Source organism: Silurus aristotelis (assembly GCF_946808225.1).
Source record: "Silurus aristotelis genome assembly, chromosome: 3".
In the NCBI taxonomy this organism is placed as follows: Eukaryota; Metazoa; Chordata; class Actinopteri; order Siluriformes; family Siluridae; genus Silurus; species Silurus aristotelis.
In genome coordinates this window covers 8,775,063-8,791,244 of record NC_139576.1, presented here as the reverse complement: position 1 = coordinate 8,791,244, position 16,182 = coordinate 8,775,063, and the positions used below count along the sequence as shown (strand labels likewise).

At 40.2% G+C, this 16,182-nt stretch overlaps 1 protein-coding gene across 2 annotated transcripts in view; it reads left to right on the top strand.

The window, feature by feature from the left end:
* gsk3ba (glycogen synthase kinase 3 beta-a) overlaps positions 1 to 14,682 on the top strand; it is a 53,402-nt gene extending 38,720 nt beyond the window's left edge. The window contains exons 3-11 of one of the 2 annotated variants that reach the window (XM_083537100.1): positions 714 to 797; positions 5,725 to 5,835; positions 6,397 to 6,527; positions 7,734 to 7,840; positions 8,023 to 8,120; positions 8,299 to 8,394; positions 10,363 to 10,549; positions 10,660 to 10,758; positions 11,164 to 14,682. In XM_083537100.1, the coding sequence (XP_083393226.1) occupies positions 714 to 797; positions 5,725 to 5,835; positions 6,397 to 6,527; positions 7,734 to 7,840; positions 8,023 to 8,120; positions 8,299 to 8,394; positions 10,363 to 10,549; positions 10,660 to 10,758; positions 11,164 to 11,234 (984 nt within the window). In that variant the 3' untranslated portion in view covers positions 11,235 to 14,682. Of the gene's footprint in view, positions 1 to 713; positions 798 to 5,724; positions 5,836 to 6,396; positions 6,528 to 7,733; positions 7,841 to 8,022; positions 8,121 to 8,298; positions 8,407 to 10,362; positions 10,550 to 10,659; positions 10,759 to 11,163 lie in introns of both variants that reach the window. The other variant, XM_083537099.1, reaches the window with a different exon arrangement.
* Positions 14,683 to 16,182: the final 1,500 nt, after the last annotated feature.

Genomic DNA, 16,182 nt, shown 5'->3' with positions numbered 1-16,182 from the left:
CCACTGCTCTTTATCTCATATTTTACCTTGCATGTTCTTGAGACATAAAGAACTATCATTATAATTAAGCCATCCATGTAAAAAAAAAAATAAAATTAAATAATCAATGTTCCTGAATATCAAATGTACACTAAATGGACAAAAGTTTGTGACCATAAGGTTTGTATGTGCCTTCAGAACATCTCATTCCACATTTGCTATTGTAATGTCCTGTGTGCATGTGGAGATTTGTGCTCATTCAGCTACTAGGGCTTTAGTAAATCAGGTACTGATGGAGGTGAGGTGAGGAGGCCTTGGGTTCAGTCAGTGTTCACATTCATCCCAAAGGTGTTCAGTAGATGTTGAGGTCAGCGCACTATAGTATGCCAATCAAGATCTTCCACTCCAGTAAAGCACAGTGATGTCATGCTAGAACAGTTTTCAGTCTCCTAGTTCAAGTGTCAGAAAACTTTCATCCTAAAGCTTTCAAAAACAATCCTGTACAATTGTGTGCCTCCAACTTTGTGGTAACAGTTTGAGGAAGCCCCACATATAGCTGGTGTCCCAATACTTTTGTTGATGTATAATCATTGTACTAGCAATATTTTATGCTGTCTCTATTTCTTATTCTATCTCTACACTGTAAATGTGATGAAGTTTATATTTTCTGTGAAGTTGATTCAATGTATAAATGTCCCCCCACCCCCCCCCCCCCCCCCCCTTTAATGCTACAGAACCGTGAGCTGCAGATCATGAGGAAGCTGGACCACTGTAACATCGTCCGCCTTCGGTACTTCTTCTACTCCAGTGGGGACAAGGTGATCGTCTCTGTTGCTTTTCACACGGTCATACACCGAAAAGCCTCTCCACACGGCACAAACACTCTCACACAATTTTTCATTTTTTTTGGGCCTGATTAAAACATAAAAGATTACTTAGTTTCAGTGTGATTCTGCAAAAAAATTTCAAAACCACCACCAGACTGAGTTGTATAGAAAGGCCATGCCTCCATTAGTTAAATGGACAGTTTTACAGGGAAGGCCACGCCTCCTCAGGTGAGGTCGACCGTTTTAAGGGGGAAGGCCACGCCTCCTCTGGTGAGGTCGACCGTTTTAGAGGAAAGGCCACGCCTCCTGTGGTGAGGGCGACTGTTTTAAAGGGAAGACCACGCCTCTTTTTGTGAGACCCTGCCATGCTACTTTTAAAGGACATGCTACTATCAGTGAGATTAGCAGTTTTAGAGAAAAGGCAATGCCTCTTTCAATGAAATTTTTGAGAGAAGGCCACACCTTTTTCAGTGGAATTGGCAGTTTCATAAAGGTCCTGTATCCTTCAGTGGTACTGAGTTTCATAGCGAAGGCCATGCCCCCTTTTGAGACTAACAGTTTTAGAAAGAAGGCCATACCTCCTTTGGTGAGATTGACAGTTTTAAAAAGGCCATGCCTTCTTCAGTTAGATTAGCTGTTTTAAAAAAAAGGCCACACAATCTTCAGAGAGATTGGCTGGTTTAGATAATAGGACATGGACAGGCACAGAAGGGAGGCCACGCCTTTTTAAATGAGACAGACTTGCACAGATTCCACATTAATAATGTAATTAAGAGAACAGATGGATGTTTACGTGTGTGAAAGAGTGAGAGACAGCAGACATATGGAAGACGGCTATAACACTCACTTACACACACTCGTTCACAGACAGATGAATGGGTTTGAGATTTTTTTTTTTTTTAAATTAGCTTTTACACACATACACACACACATACTCCGAATGCTTGCTAATAAGTGCATGACTGGGGGTAAAAGAATGAGAATGCAGGTATTGAAAGAGGAGAAGGATACATGGGCTGGACAGAAGGAATGAGAAAATACTTTTTACGAATAGACAAAGCTTATTTTTATCACACAGACCCTTCTGCCTTGTGGATACCGAAGTGAATTGGCTGATCCAGCCTGCATTGCAACCATCTGTTACTCAGTTACTTCAGTTGAATAACATGTTCTGTTTGTGTTGTGCTCTGATTTTATTTTTATTTTTTCCTGAACGAGAATCAATCAGAATACACACATTTTAAATACTAAAACAGTCTAAAAACCATACCAAGTTTTTCTCAGATAAAGTTTGCCATTAGTTAGTGAAATGTTTTGTCAGTGGTGTAAAAGTTTGTCATGTGAGCTAATTGATGAGGTTGATTAGGAGGTGGCGTGTCTGTGTATGACTCGTGATGACCCAGACTTCAGCTACCTCCCATACTATCAAGCTCTCACAATAAACAGCTGCATCAGCTGTTCGTCTTGGTGTGCTTTTTAAATATATTTTATTCGGTTATTTGCTTCTACAGTTACATTTACAGCATTTGGCAGACACCCTCATCCAGAGTGACTTGCAAAAGTGCCTTGAAGTCTATTTAAATAAATACTGATACTTGTTCTCAAAATGTTTGGGAGAAAATATAACTAGGAACTTTTCTAGAAATACTTCTGGAACAGGTCTGCCTTTTTTTGATGTTAAAAGACTAATGTGACTCCACCTGTTTGGACTTCATGGGGATGTTTTTTCCACCAGGTGCCAGAACAGGGAAGAGTCTTGATGCAGGTCTTCCTTGAATACTGAGAGCTGTATATACTCATCTATCTATCTATCCATCTCTCTCTCTGTCTCTCTCTCTGTCTCTATCTATCTCTCTATCTATCTCTCTATCTATCTCTCTCTCTCTATTTGGGAAAGAGAGTGGTATTGGCGATTTCTACAGTCCTTAAATTCTTTCTTCCCCTCTCTCTTTACTTTTTTTTTCCATCACTCGTTGTCTGAATTTTATCCCATCATCTTTTTAGCTTAAGTTGCCAGTTGCTTTAGTTAGTAGGAGTATCAGTAATGATCAGATTGTCAGTTTGCTGACATTACACATTATTCATGTAGCTGGTGTTGTGAAATCTGCTGAGCACTGGTCTCTCTCTCTCTCTCTCACACACACACACACACACACACACACACACACCATTCTTTCTGTTAGTTCAGCCTGCACTTTTATGTCTGCCAAAAAAACACACTACCCCAGAGAGCGTGAGACTTTTCCAAGTGTTTTATGTGGGTTGAATTTTAACCATCGCATTTATTCTTGCATTGGCATGCTGGTATGGTATGCTTGCATTCTTGTACGAAACAGGGTGTGTTTCGGGTGACCATACCTGCAGTTTGAATGTGTTTGGATAGAAATGAACCTATTTGCATGTAAACAGGCAGGGAGGCAGTGCAGCTGTGAGCAGAGGTTAGACTGAGCAGCACAGAGCGCACACGGTGAGACAGAGGGATGGAAATCTTTCGGGCAAACAAACTTCATGGAGACATTCTTATAAGAATCTATTCAGATCTGTCGTTTACTCTCTGTTTAATGTCTCACAGGCTAGTACAGATACGCACTGCTAACCACTGCTGTCTCGTTAAGGATTTCCAGACGAGTCATTGGGGTTTTGCAACGCAAGGGACATGCGAGTTCACTGGTGTCCTGAGAATATTATAGTAAAGCGTGGAGACGATGCAGCCTTCTCAAGTCAATTTATATAGAGCTCCCACTACTCCACTCTGTCTTTCTCACACACTTTCCTTTTTGTATAGTAAGCAATATTGTTTCTGTAGCAATCAGCAGGTTGAAAATTGCCCGGGTCAGCAGGAGCGTGTGAGGTCAAACGGAGCAGTCACTATTACTGTGTGAAAGCACTTCTGTCTTCAGATGGATGGATGGATTGGTGAAACGATGAACAAAAGGTTGAACAGATGGATGGATGTAAGGGTGGATGGATGAACGAATGGATTGATGGATGGATGAAAGAAGGGATGAGAGGCTGAATGCTCACAAACCTTAGGTTTCTATTCTTGACTGAAAGGAGTGTATGAAAGTCTGGTGATCTACCTATCTGAGATGCTTTTCACAGATGTAAATCGTGGCTATTTGAACCTGCCGGTTGAAAACTGGCCATTCTTGTTATCAAGGATGTCTCAAGTCCTAGAGCGTAGAGACACTCACATATCAGTGACTGGTTTTTAGACAGTCAAACCCGAACACTGAGGAGTTTCTTTGTGTGGCAGCATGACGTACATCTATCTGAGTCTGATTGTCTTCCCGTGACCGAGTATTTCTGACCTGACATCACTGCATCTGACTGAATCTCATTGTTTAACGCACTTTACTCGACACACACGTACTCAGACACTGATGTCACATCCTGCCTGGCCGATTATAGACACCAGACTCAGGGGCAGGATGGTGGTTGCCGCCCACAAGCTGACACACTTTTGCTTCTGAAGTCACTTCCTTTCTTCAGCATTCCTTCTCTTTCCTTCCTTCCTACTTATTATTTGTAGACTTGAAGGACACAGATTTCACTGGCAGGCAGATGTTGTTGATTTGGAAGAGCAGAATGATTTCGCTGCTCCGCGATGCCGGATGGGTTTAATCAGCACTGATGAAATGAATAGAATCACCTGCATATGGGACGATGTCCGAGACTCGCACAGAACCCAATTTAAGCACAAGCCTTCTATGATGGTGCGAGCTTAATACCGGTTTGTTGTTTGATGTAGAAGATTTAAAGATCCCAATAAATAAATAAGGTTTAGAGCAGTTCCAGTGTCGTTACTTCATGACTTATTAGAATATGTGCATTTATATAAACCTGTGATTCAGTTTGCAGCAGGAATATATAATAAAATATGTACCCTTTTTTCCGGACTATAAGCCGCTACTTTTTCCCCACGCTTTGAACCTCGCGGCTTAAATGACGACGCGGCTAATTTATGGATTTTTCCCGGTTTCACAAACCTCAAGCCAAAAAACTGAGCCCCATAACATTAGACCAATAAAATTACTGAACGGGTTCAGGTGAACCAATGAAATTCTTTATATTAAATCAGATGCGCTCCCACTGAATCGGGCCGCACCACATCATAAATATGGATGAGGTTCCTCTGACGTTTGACCTGCCGCTCACTCGGACTGTCTACAGGAAATGTGAATCATTCGTCAAGCTGAAAACAACCGGGCATGAAAACACACTTCACCTGTGTTCTGAGCTGCACGGCATCGGGAGAAAAGCTTCACTGATGATTTTTGAACGCACGATGATGCCAAAAGAAAAACTCCCGAGAATAATTGTTGTGAAAGGAATGAGGAAGACAGTGAACAATGACTTTCATGGTAGGCTACTGTTTAGATACAAGCCGTGTAACAGACACTGTCTTTCGTTAAAGCCTGTGTAAAGTTCATTAGTTTCAGTGTAGACACCTGCGGCGTATTTATGTTCAAAATAAAAATCTTTGTTAAATTAGTGGGTGCGGCTTATATTTGGGTGCGCTTAATAGTCCGGAAATTATGGTAGTTATATAGTTTTGAGTCTGGTTTCTTTAAAGGTTTCTTTCTCATACCATCTCATTGGACTTTTGCTTGCTGGCTCTAAAAATGGCACTAAATGTGTACATCCTATAACCTTTTTATTTCTGTAAAGTCTCTTTGGGACAATGTCCACTGTTAAAAGTGCTCTACATATCAAATTTAATCAGAGGCTCTGTTGGAGGAAATTAAATTTTAACTTCACGTGACCAATCAGAATTGAGGATTAAACAGCCTGTGTCTGTTTCACTAGACTTCACAAAAAGAAATAAAAGTAAGAGTGGTGTAATAATATAATTCTGCCTGCACATTTAACTGCTGCTTCATTTAACTGTGTGTCTCTTTGTGTTACATCCTCACAGAAGGATGAGGTGTATCTGAACCTAGTGCTGGACTATGTCCCCGAGACCGTGTACAGAGTCGCCAGACATTACAGCCGAGCCAAACAGACCCTCCCCATGGTTTACGTCAAGGTGTGTACGAGTGTGTATTTACAAAATAAATCGGGGTCAGTGTAATATTGTATGGTGAGGATTCATTGATTGTCAGTGTGTGTTTTTAACTAATGTCTGAATGTTTAATGTTAAGTGACATGGTGATAGAAATATTTCAATAAATTGTAACACTAGCCCCCCCCCCCCCCCCCTTTTTTTTTTTTTTTTTTTTTTTTTTATGAAATGATTTTTTAAGCATTTTGTTTAAACGCATTTGTTATCTTTTTTTTATTAAATTTTTTTTTCTCTTTTATGGTGTTAATTTTTTTTTGGGGGTTAAATTTTTTATTTTTTATTTTTTTATAAATAAGAGAGAAAAGAGAGAGAATAAAGACAACGAATGGTAAAAGAATAATTTTTAATTACAAATATTTGTACTTAATTTTCAACATTTGTATTGTTGTTTTTCCCTTCTTTTTAATGTTTTTTTTTATAAATGCAAATAAATTATTTAAACATGAATTAATTATTTTAGGTATTTTTATGTAAAACTACTATATTTCTGTATCATTTGAGTGAGTGTGTGTGTGTGTGTTGCAGTTATACATGTATCAGCTCTTTAGAAGTCTGGCCTACATTCATTCATTTGGAATCTGCCATCGAGACATCAAACCCCAGAACCTGCTGCTGGATCCCGAGACGGCCGTCCTCAAACTCTGTGACTTCGGCAGGTCCGTGCTGGGATGGGTCTTCTCTCTCTCACTCACACGCACACACACACACACACACACACACACACACACAAATGTCTCGCTTCACCCCTCCTGCATGTCCTGTATGATAATTAATGTGTGGTGATGTGGCATTTCAGCGGTGTCACCCAGGAGTTTAAAGAACCCTGGAGTACTTGTCGTGTAAACCCCAGTACAGTGGAAAGCTGTGTGTAAGTGCAGCTGAGCATCTACACGTTATGACTGTGACATTTTTTTCCCGTTAGTGCCGGAGCAGTTTCGTCAGTTTCGGTTAATATCTCACCCTAATGTGCGCACTTAGAGTGTAAAAAAAAAAAAAAAAAAAACCTTCAAGCTGGAGATTAATGATGAAGTGGTGAATTAGCTGATCGTGAGCATACGCGACATCCAAAAGCCTGCGTTCAGCCGTGAAAGCGTGTGGAACGTTAGTTAATTATTAATAAATATAACCTTTCTGTCTGCACTTTTTCCCACATGATGCAGTCATCAGATTGAGACGAGTGCTGCTCAGAATCCTGATGAGAAAACATGAAAGATTTATGAGCCGCTTTAGTGCTGAGCTCTACTGTATGCAGCGTCTCTCTCTCTCTCTCTCTCTCTCTCTCTCTCTCTCTCTCTCTCTCTCTCTCTCTCTCTCTCTCTCTCTCTCTCTGTGTGTGTTTGTCTTGTTCTGTTGTCTCTGTGTGTCTTCTCTAATTCTCTTTTTATTTAGTTTGTCTCATTTTCTCTCAATCTGTCTAGACACAAGCACATACCCAAAATTGGACAATATCTTGGTGTCCCTGTCTTTAGTTGTGCGTCTTTTGGTATCTCTGTCCATGTCCGTGTCTTTCTCTTGGCCCCTCTCTCCTCACCTTCGTGTTTGTGTGTGATGTCTTTCTATATGCCAACCCCACCCCTGGGTGTCTCATTTGTCTCTCTCTCTGTCTGTCCATCTTTGGGTGTGTGCTTGTGTTTCTCTCTTGGTGTCTCTGTCTGTCTTTGTGTAGCTATTGGTTTCTCTGTCGATGTCGGTGTCTTTCTCTTCTCGTCTCTCCTTTTGTCTCGCTCTCTCTGTATCTCTCTTTTATCGAGGAAATAAAATAGAGTTGTTGTTGCTGTGAGTGTTTTAGCTGTGAGATGTTTGTGGTGTCGGCTGGAGTCACTGAACGCCATGTTCTCCCATATATATATATATATATATAGCGCGAAGCAGCTGGTCCGTGGAGAACCAAACGTGTCCTACATCTGCTCGCGGTACTACAGAGCTCCCGAACTGATCTTCGGTGCCACCGACTACACCTCCAGCATAGGTAAGCTCCAGCACATACTCGTGGTATTCAGCACAATAATGACCGTGTGTGTGTGCGTACGCTAAAGCTTTGATTTTCGCCTGAACAGAATGTGTGTAATGTGGCACGTGGTCGATTTCGTTACCAGTGTTTTATGGTCCTGTCACTGACCTTTGACCCCCTCCCTCCTATTTTTCTTTTAGACGTGTGGTCAGCAGGCTGTGTATTGGCAGAGCTGTTGCTAGGGCAACCGATTTTTCCTGGTGACAGCGGAGTGGATCAGCTGGTGGAGATCATCAAGGTACTGACTTGTTGCCTGTGTGTGTGTGTGTATGTGTGTGTGTGTGTGTGTTAATTCACAAAATCTAATCCATGGCACCTGTTTTTCTGGCAAGATCTCTCGCTTGCTCCCGGTTTCTCTTTTCCTCTGTCTTGCTCCGTGCTTTTATTCATTCGCTTTCTCTCTCTCCCCCTTTCAGGTTTTGGGCACGCCCACCCGTGAGCAGATTCGAGAGATGAACCCCAATTACACAGAGTTCAAGTTTCCTCAGATTAAGGCCCACCCTTGGACTAAGGTGAGTCAGCAGGTACAGAAAAACTTTAGTTTCTCTTTCTTCAGCACCCATCAACTCCATTCACACAATCATCCCCATCACCACCATCACCTCATCATTCCATGAGCTGTCAGCTCTTAGTCCTGCTAACCTCCTTCATTTTCATGCAGATTGAGTCACAGCACAGGTGTGGGTTATTAACTTCACTCTCTAAACACTGCAGAGTTCAGTTTCCATGCTGTTCATGTGCAGAAGCCACATGGTGTTTAAATATAGATTTACCCATAGACTGTCCTGTTTGTATCCTTGCTCTTGTTTGGCTCAGTGATTGTGGCAGTTGTGCACTTAAATCTTTACCGAGAGTACTTTTATATCTGTAAATATGAAGTATTTGCTGTGCAGAGTCAAAATAATATGTATGGAACTTAAAATCTAAGCGCTTTGTTTATGTAAATGTATTTTTTAGCATACGGTTGTAGAGCTCAGGTAGAGTTGGTGCCTCCTGGTGGTTAACACAGTGTATAAGGAGCAAAAGAGGATTTCTATTGTTGTCTCTTGCGCTCTTTCAATTTTCAGTAAAAAATAAAAATTGCCCTATTATCACTCGTGAGTCACTCAACTCATTGCTGGATTCAGTCCAAATCCTTTTTTATTTAGGGCTTTGAGACTTTGAGTTGTGGTAGCTCAGTAGTTTTTAAAACGGATGGCCATGAGTTCAAATCCCAGCCATGCCAAGCTGCCACTCCTGGGCCCCTGAGCAAGGCCCTTTAGCCCATCGCTGCTCAGTTGTATGAATGAAATAAATGTAACTCGCTCCTGATAAGGGAATCAGCCAAATACCGTAAATGAAAATGAGCGATAAATGAAATAAGGTGAAGTTTTGCAGGATCACTTCATACAGTTCTGCACTGCATGTACATGTCATAGTCCTCAAACCTAGAGGTCGACCGATTTTACCAGTACTAATAATTAACTGACTCGGTTGGATCGTACTTGCCGATAACCGATCAACCGTGAAAAAAAAAATTAAATACACACAGGATAAAAAAAACCCTCCATGTAAACTAGTACTGAATAATGAAAAAGATTATATAATGATTATATAATTATTAATAATTACACTGTGTGCAGCGCGCCGTCTCACTTGTTGGGGGGAAAAAAAGGCATGTCATCAGTGATTCGCCTCTAGAGGCCGCTCTTGTAATGACGGCGGACCTTCTCAAGCGTTCCAGCAATGGACGCAAGCTCGAAAAAACAATCTGTGTGGATACTATTGATGTGTATTAATCGGCAAAACTGATTAATCTGTCGATCTCTACCTCAAACCATTATGATTGTCATGTGATGTGACCGACATGGATGTCTGCAGCATCACACCATCAGGCTGCTCGGTCTAGTGTTGCAACCTGTACTGATTAGAGGTGCAGCGGATCACAGTTGATCCGTGACCCATACGGATCATTCCTTTTTTTTTTTTTTTTTTTTATTATTTTTACTTTTGTATTAATCTTAATTTTTTAACGATCACAGCATGAAAGAGTTTTTTTTCCTGACACTAATGCTTTTTAAGGAATTTCGTAACTTCACAGAGCAGTCTCGTGTTCACGTGAACGGGACGTGTTGATAAGTCAACAACAATGACTAGCGGAGGAGGAGAAGAACTTGAAAAGCCTCCCGCATCATTTAAATTGCATGTATGGGAGCAATTTCCTTGATGATCCAATGATCCAATTTGTTACTCAAAAAAAGTAAAGTGATCCGGACTGTGAGTTTTGTGATCCGTTGCACTGCTAATACTGATTGTTTATTGTATCTAAATATTTTTGCTGTGTGTAATTATTGTAGTATTTTTATTGTCATGTAGGTTTGGGGTTTTTTTTTTTTGTGTGTATTTGTTGTTCTGAATATTTGAGGCATACTATTTGTCTTTTATTATTCAATTAATTGCAAATTCTTTGACGTATTTCGTGTATGCTGATGCACTTTCAGGTGTTCCGGCCACGCACACCTCCTGAAGCCATCGCCCTGTGCTCTCGTCTGTTGGAGTACACACCCACGGCTCGGCTCACGCCGCTCGAGGCCTGCGCACATTCTTTCTTTGACGAGCTGAGAGACCCGAATATCAAACTTCCCAATGGGCGGGAGAAGCCATCGCTGTTCAACTTCACCACTCAAGGTTTGAATCCTATAATAACAGTATCATAAAAAATCATCTTCATCTCCGACCTCCTGGTCTATATCAACAGCTAATTGATTTTCCTCTTTCTCTCTGTTTTTCGCTTACAGAATTGTCCAGTAACCCATCTCTGGCTACCATTTTGATTCCTGCTCATGCACGTAACCAAGCAGGTGCCTCCACTCCCACCAATGCCTCCAGCACTACAGGTCAGGCTCAATCATCTTTCTGATTCAGCTTTTCTTCCATGAATGCGTGGACGAGAATTTCTCCCGGGACATGAAAAATAATATTATATGAATATAATTATATATATATCTCAATCAATAATAATTTAAGGATATATACACCACTTATCACAGTCAGTTGCCTTAGCTTTGACAAAAGTAAATAATAATGCTGGCCATGGGTAAAAATCAGGGCTGTACAGAGGTGGAAATTCCAAAAGTTTAGCAAAAATGTAGTTTTTTTTTTTTTCCTTGATATTTAACTTGTGTATGTGCATATCAGGTTGTATAACATTATTATTATTAATAATATTATTATTATTATTATTATATGCACATTCATTTCTTGAACAGCAGAACCCTGATCTTGGTTCTTTTATGTTCCAGATGCCAACAGTGGAGAACGTAGTCAAACCAACAACACAGCCTCTGCCGCCGCCTCGAACACCTCCACCTGAGTGTCCCGGCTAATCGCCCATCCATCCCTACCCATCCGGCCGACACCCTGCCCCTTGCCCAGATCAGTGGGTGGGGTTTGAACCATCCAACCACAACACTTCATGAAACTGCAAGAGCTAAATGATAATTCCAGTGCTTTTAGCGCTGTCCAACCCAGTTCCTGGACACATAGAGAAACGTGAAAGTGGAGAGAGTGAGAGTTGAGCAGAGGCACATAGGGGAGAACTCGCACCATCAATCCTGTGGACAATCTCTAAATCAAAGCAATCCAGTAGCCAAATCCATCTGCTTCCATCTCAGTTTAGCGAGCCTGCTGTTCAAATGGCCTGCCCTCGCTCTCGCTCCCTCTCTCCCCCTCTCAATCACAGTCTTATACACACCGTCTGTCTTTCTACATCCACATCCTCCCTTTCACATTGTTTCACCTGTTAGTGCATGGCTTGAATTTGGTTAGGAGCACTCAGTAACAGGTACAGGAAATCGCTAGGAGCGATTATATATAAAATGCACTGCAAAACAAACGAAGTAACACAGCAAGCGTGCATGTCTCAGCAACAAAGCCAAACGAAAACAAAAAGAAATCGCGATGCGCTCGGAAAAAGTTTTAGTCGAGTTTGGAATATTTACATATGATTTTTTTTATGTTCTGTTATTTTATATTGAGAAGGGGGGGATTTTAAGGGGTGGGCAAGGGGGCGGGGCAGACGTTTTTGATTGACAGACTTCTCTTTCTGTGTTTTTGTATTTTATATATACATATATAAATGCATACACAGTTTATATATTTCTTTGCGTTATGTATAAAAAGCTCTATATATACGTGTGTATAGGTATAGTGTGTGTGCGTGCATAAGCTTCGCCTCCAGGTTAAACGTATTCCGAACCAAGAAGGTTTTATATACATTTGATTCACGAAGACTTCAAACGCTTTGGGGGTGGAGCTTTTGCCCCACAGCCAATCAGCCACACTGATAAATGATGTATGTATGAGAATGAATAGAATCCATACCGGAGGCAGGAGCGCTGTAATTTCTAGCTTCACATGCTCTAAATTTCACTTCGCTGTAAAACTGTAGATTATTTCCTAATCCTGATATAAACGCTTACTCTTTTCTCTTTGTTAGGATCAGCAGTCCTCAGGTTTCTTTGTGTAGCGAGTTCTGTGAAAAAACAACAGGGTTTTTTTTGGGTTTATTTGAATAAAGCAATCCATGGAAGGCTAGACTTCGACGTGATTGTGTTCAGTTCGAGCTGAACTCGAGCGGTCCCGTGACCCCACGTCAGCCTCAATGCCGATCGTCCAGCGTCGTGACCCGAGGAGCCGAGCATTTAATGTTTTCCTTGTTCAATCGTCGATACCGTGTAGATGTCGTAACCACTACTTGAACATTCGTAATTTTTTTTTCTCACTCTCTCTCTCACTTTTAACATCGTTTTAAATGGAAAAGACTGTACATTTTAATCGATGTCTTAATACACACATGTAAAAGTAAAAAATAGGGTGTAAATACAGTACAGCACAGTTGCCCCTCGCCAAATTCTGGCTTGTGCGTTTCGTTTTTGCCGTGTATGTACATATGTTGACCTGAGAACTGTTACCAAGCCAAAAAAAAAAAACAAAAAAAAAAAGGATAAAATCTTATAAAATGGTAGAAAAAAAACCAGATTTCAAAATTTTCAAAAAAATCAGGGCGAATCTGAACTTTGTTGGAAACTGTAGATGAGGAGCTTTCTTCAGCCATATAGTTCAATTTTCTCTGTACAGTAGGTGCCAGCTATATTATTGTAATGATATGTAGTAACTCTATAGTGTATCTAGAGTTTGGAGTGCCTTTGCTTCCATTCACTCATCTGTTCCACACACACACACACACACACACACACACACACACACACACACACACACACACCCCTCTTTTTCCCCTCAAACTTCCTCCTTTTACTTGGACAGTACTGTAACTCTCTGTGATGCCCCGAGTGTTTGCTGTTGGTCTGTCAGTGTTGAAGCTCTTCTGGCCTACCTCTTTATTTACCTTATAAACCTGGTCAGTGGTAACTCTGATTATTCAAACGACTTGTGATTTGGTTGTCAAGAGGACCTGAGGATTCAAGCCCCGTTATTGCAAAGCTGCCACTCTTGGGGGCCCTTGAGCAAGGCCCTTAATCCTCTGTTCTCCAGAGGGGTTAAACCTTGCACGCTGATCCCAGCTTCCTAAAATCGCTGGGATATGCAGAGGAAGAATTTCACTGTGCTGTAAAGTCCATGTGTTTTTGTTTGTCTTTATCCTTAGAAAGAAAAAAAAATCTTTCGGTGTTGATTAGTGGTCGTTCAAGTAAAATCTTTGATTGTTTTTGTTTTATTTTTTGTTGTGTAGCATAAGAAAGGCAAGGTTTTAAACGGTACTAACTCTATTAACTATTTAAATTATACAATTATCTGAGCTTTAAGCTCATACATGAAATAAAAGGTGTTTTTAGATTTGTTTTTATTATACCGGTTTTTAATTCAGACCAAAGTGATCAGTTTTCTTTAAAAAAACAAAACAAAAAAAACACACAACCAGACAAGTTTTATACAACAGTTAGTCTCGGTGTTCAGATTGTTATCGACAAATTTAGCAACATTGAAAAGTTACTACGCTTACTATAGACACTCTTGCTTATTTTGTTTAATTGCAGCGTGGATTTTCTTGTTTTTTTTTTTTTGGGGAGGGTTATGGATATTTGTTAGATAGTGGATGAAGACATTGTGTCTTAATGTAAGTGTAGGGTTGTGTGCGTGTTGAAGATGACTGAGTCTGACCTCAACCCTGGGTCATTGTGTCCTCCCTAAGGGTCAATAACTCTTCGGCATGCACACACTTGTTGTGTCTGCCGGCCGACAGCAGCACTTTTACGGGGCGTCACGTAGCACCCACTATCCTCCATTCCTCCGCCTTCCTCTTTCTCTCGTCCTGTGTGAAGCTCGCTTTGTAAATGATGCATTCATAGACCCGTTACTTTCCACAAAATCATGTGACCACTTCTTGTGACTAAAAAGAAAGTCAAAATAAGAGTAAAGACAGGTTTAAAAATGGCAGAAAAAAAACCCTAACATGAATAAACTATTGTTAACTATATTCAGACATTATATTATATACATCATCAAAAAAAGGTGTCATGGTTTAAAGTGAAAATAAAGAAAAAAGTACAACCTGTATAACATTACTACTTGAATGCTTGTTTGTGACTGATAAAAAAAAAATAATTATATATATATATATATATATATATATATATATATATATATACACACACACCATTTTTTTTCTGTGAAGGTATGCTTAATGTCTCCTTATCTTTGTAAATAATGTCCGTTTTGGTCGTCGGTGTGACTCGAAATTCAGAGAATAGTTACCTGGTACTGTAATTTGCATTAAATAAAGAGTAGGATAGCTTGGAAATGAACACATGCTGTCGATCTTCTTTTTGTGTCTCTTTCTGTGTAACGAAAGGTCGTAGTGTAGGTGTTGTGTTGTCATATTTTAAGGTCAATATCCTGAAGTCGGAACTAGGAGCAATCAATATGAATTGATGTTTAGAAGATATATGTGATATGGAGATCATCAGAACGGTTTTTTATTTATTTTATCGGCTGCTGTAACATGGAATTATCCCCACTGTGGGGCGAATAAAGGATTCTCTTATCTTAATCTTATTCTAATTTTATCTTCATCTTCTCTAAAGAAACTAAAGTGGGAGACTTCCGGTTAAGCATGAGACTATTTATCATGACAAGCTACTGTTGGATCGGGGAAAAAAAACTGTCTCGCTCTGATCTCCACAATAGCAATTCAGGTAAGAGCAGCTATTGACTCTGCTTTGGCCCCAGTTGTTCAGTCATTTGAAGGTATTAAGTCGAGCATTAAATCACTCGGAGGGCATAATAATGAGCTAGATCTGCACCTGAATGCTTACAGTGACTGCATTGTAGCCATGCAAATGCTAAACTCTGCTAATAAACAATTCACAGATAAGATGGAGGACTTGGGAGTCCCGCTCACAATTATCGACGATACACTATATTGCAAAATTATTGGGTCACCTGGTCATAAGTATATGTGTTTTTGAGTATCGCATTCCACATTTAGTCACAATTTGCTTTTATAATTCTTTCCACTCTTCTGGGAAAATGTTCCTCTAGATTTTGGAGTGTGTTTATGGATATTTGTGTAGCCACAAGGTTATTATGAAAGGCAGGAACTGATGTAGGTGAGGAGACCTGGGGTGCAGTCAGTGTTCCAATTCATCCCAAAGGTGTTCAGGAGGGATGAGATCAGAGCTGTATAGCAGGCCACCTTAAGATCTTCCTCTCCAAAGCATGTATACCATATCTTCAAGGAGCTCACATTGTGCACAGGGGCATTACCATGCTGGAACAGGTTTGGGCTTCTTAGTTCAAGTGAATGCAAAATTTTATTTTAGTGCATCTAAAGACTAGACTAGATCTAAAGTGCCTCCAGCTTTGTGGTAACAGTTTGGAAAAGAACCACGTAGCAGGAAACCTAACACACTTTTAAATATCCTATTTCTGACCACTAGATGGCACGACAAGCATCAACACTTTTTGCTGAAAATCTTCGTCAAAAATCTAAGTCAAGTGTTCCGTTTTAATAGATTATTTAATAGATAGCACTTTTAATTGTAAAACACTAAGCTGTAGGGTTCTGCCTACATCCATACTTTTTTACTCAAGTTAATGTAAAGAAGTTTGGGCTCTGACATGTACTTAAGTAAAAAGTAGCCATTGCTACTACCTGTTTTAGTGTCACGCTGGTAACTGGACATTACTTCATATTTATATTAGGGCTGTCTATCGATTAAAAATGTATAATCGCGATTAATGTCATGCTTGTCATGAGTTAACTCCACATTAAACTAAGTTAAATATATTTTTTATCTGTTTTA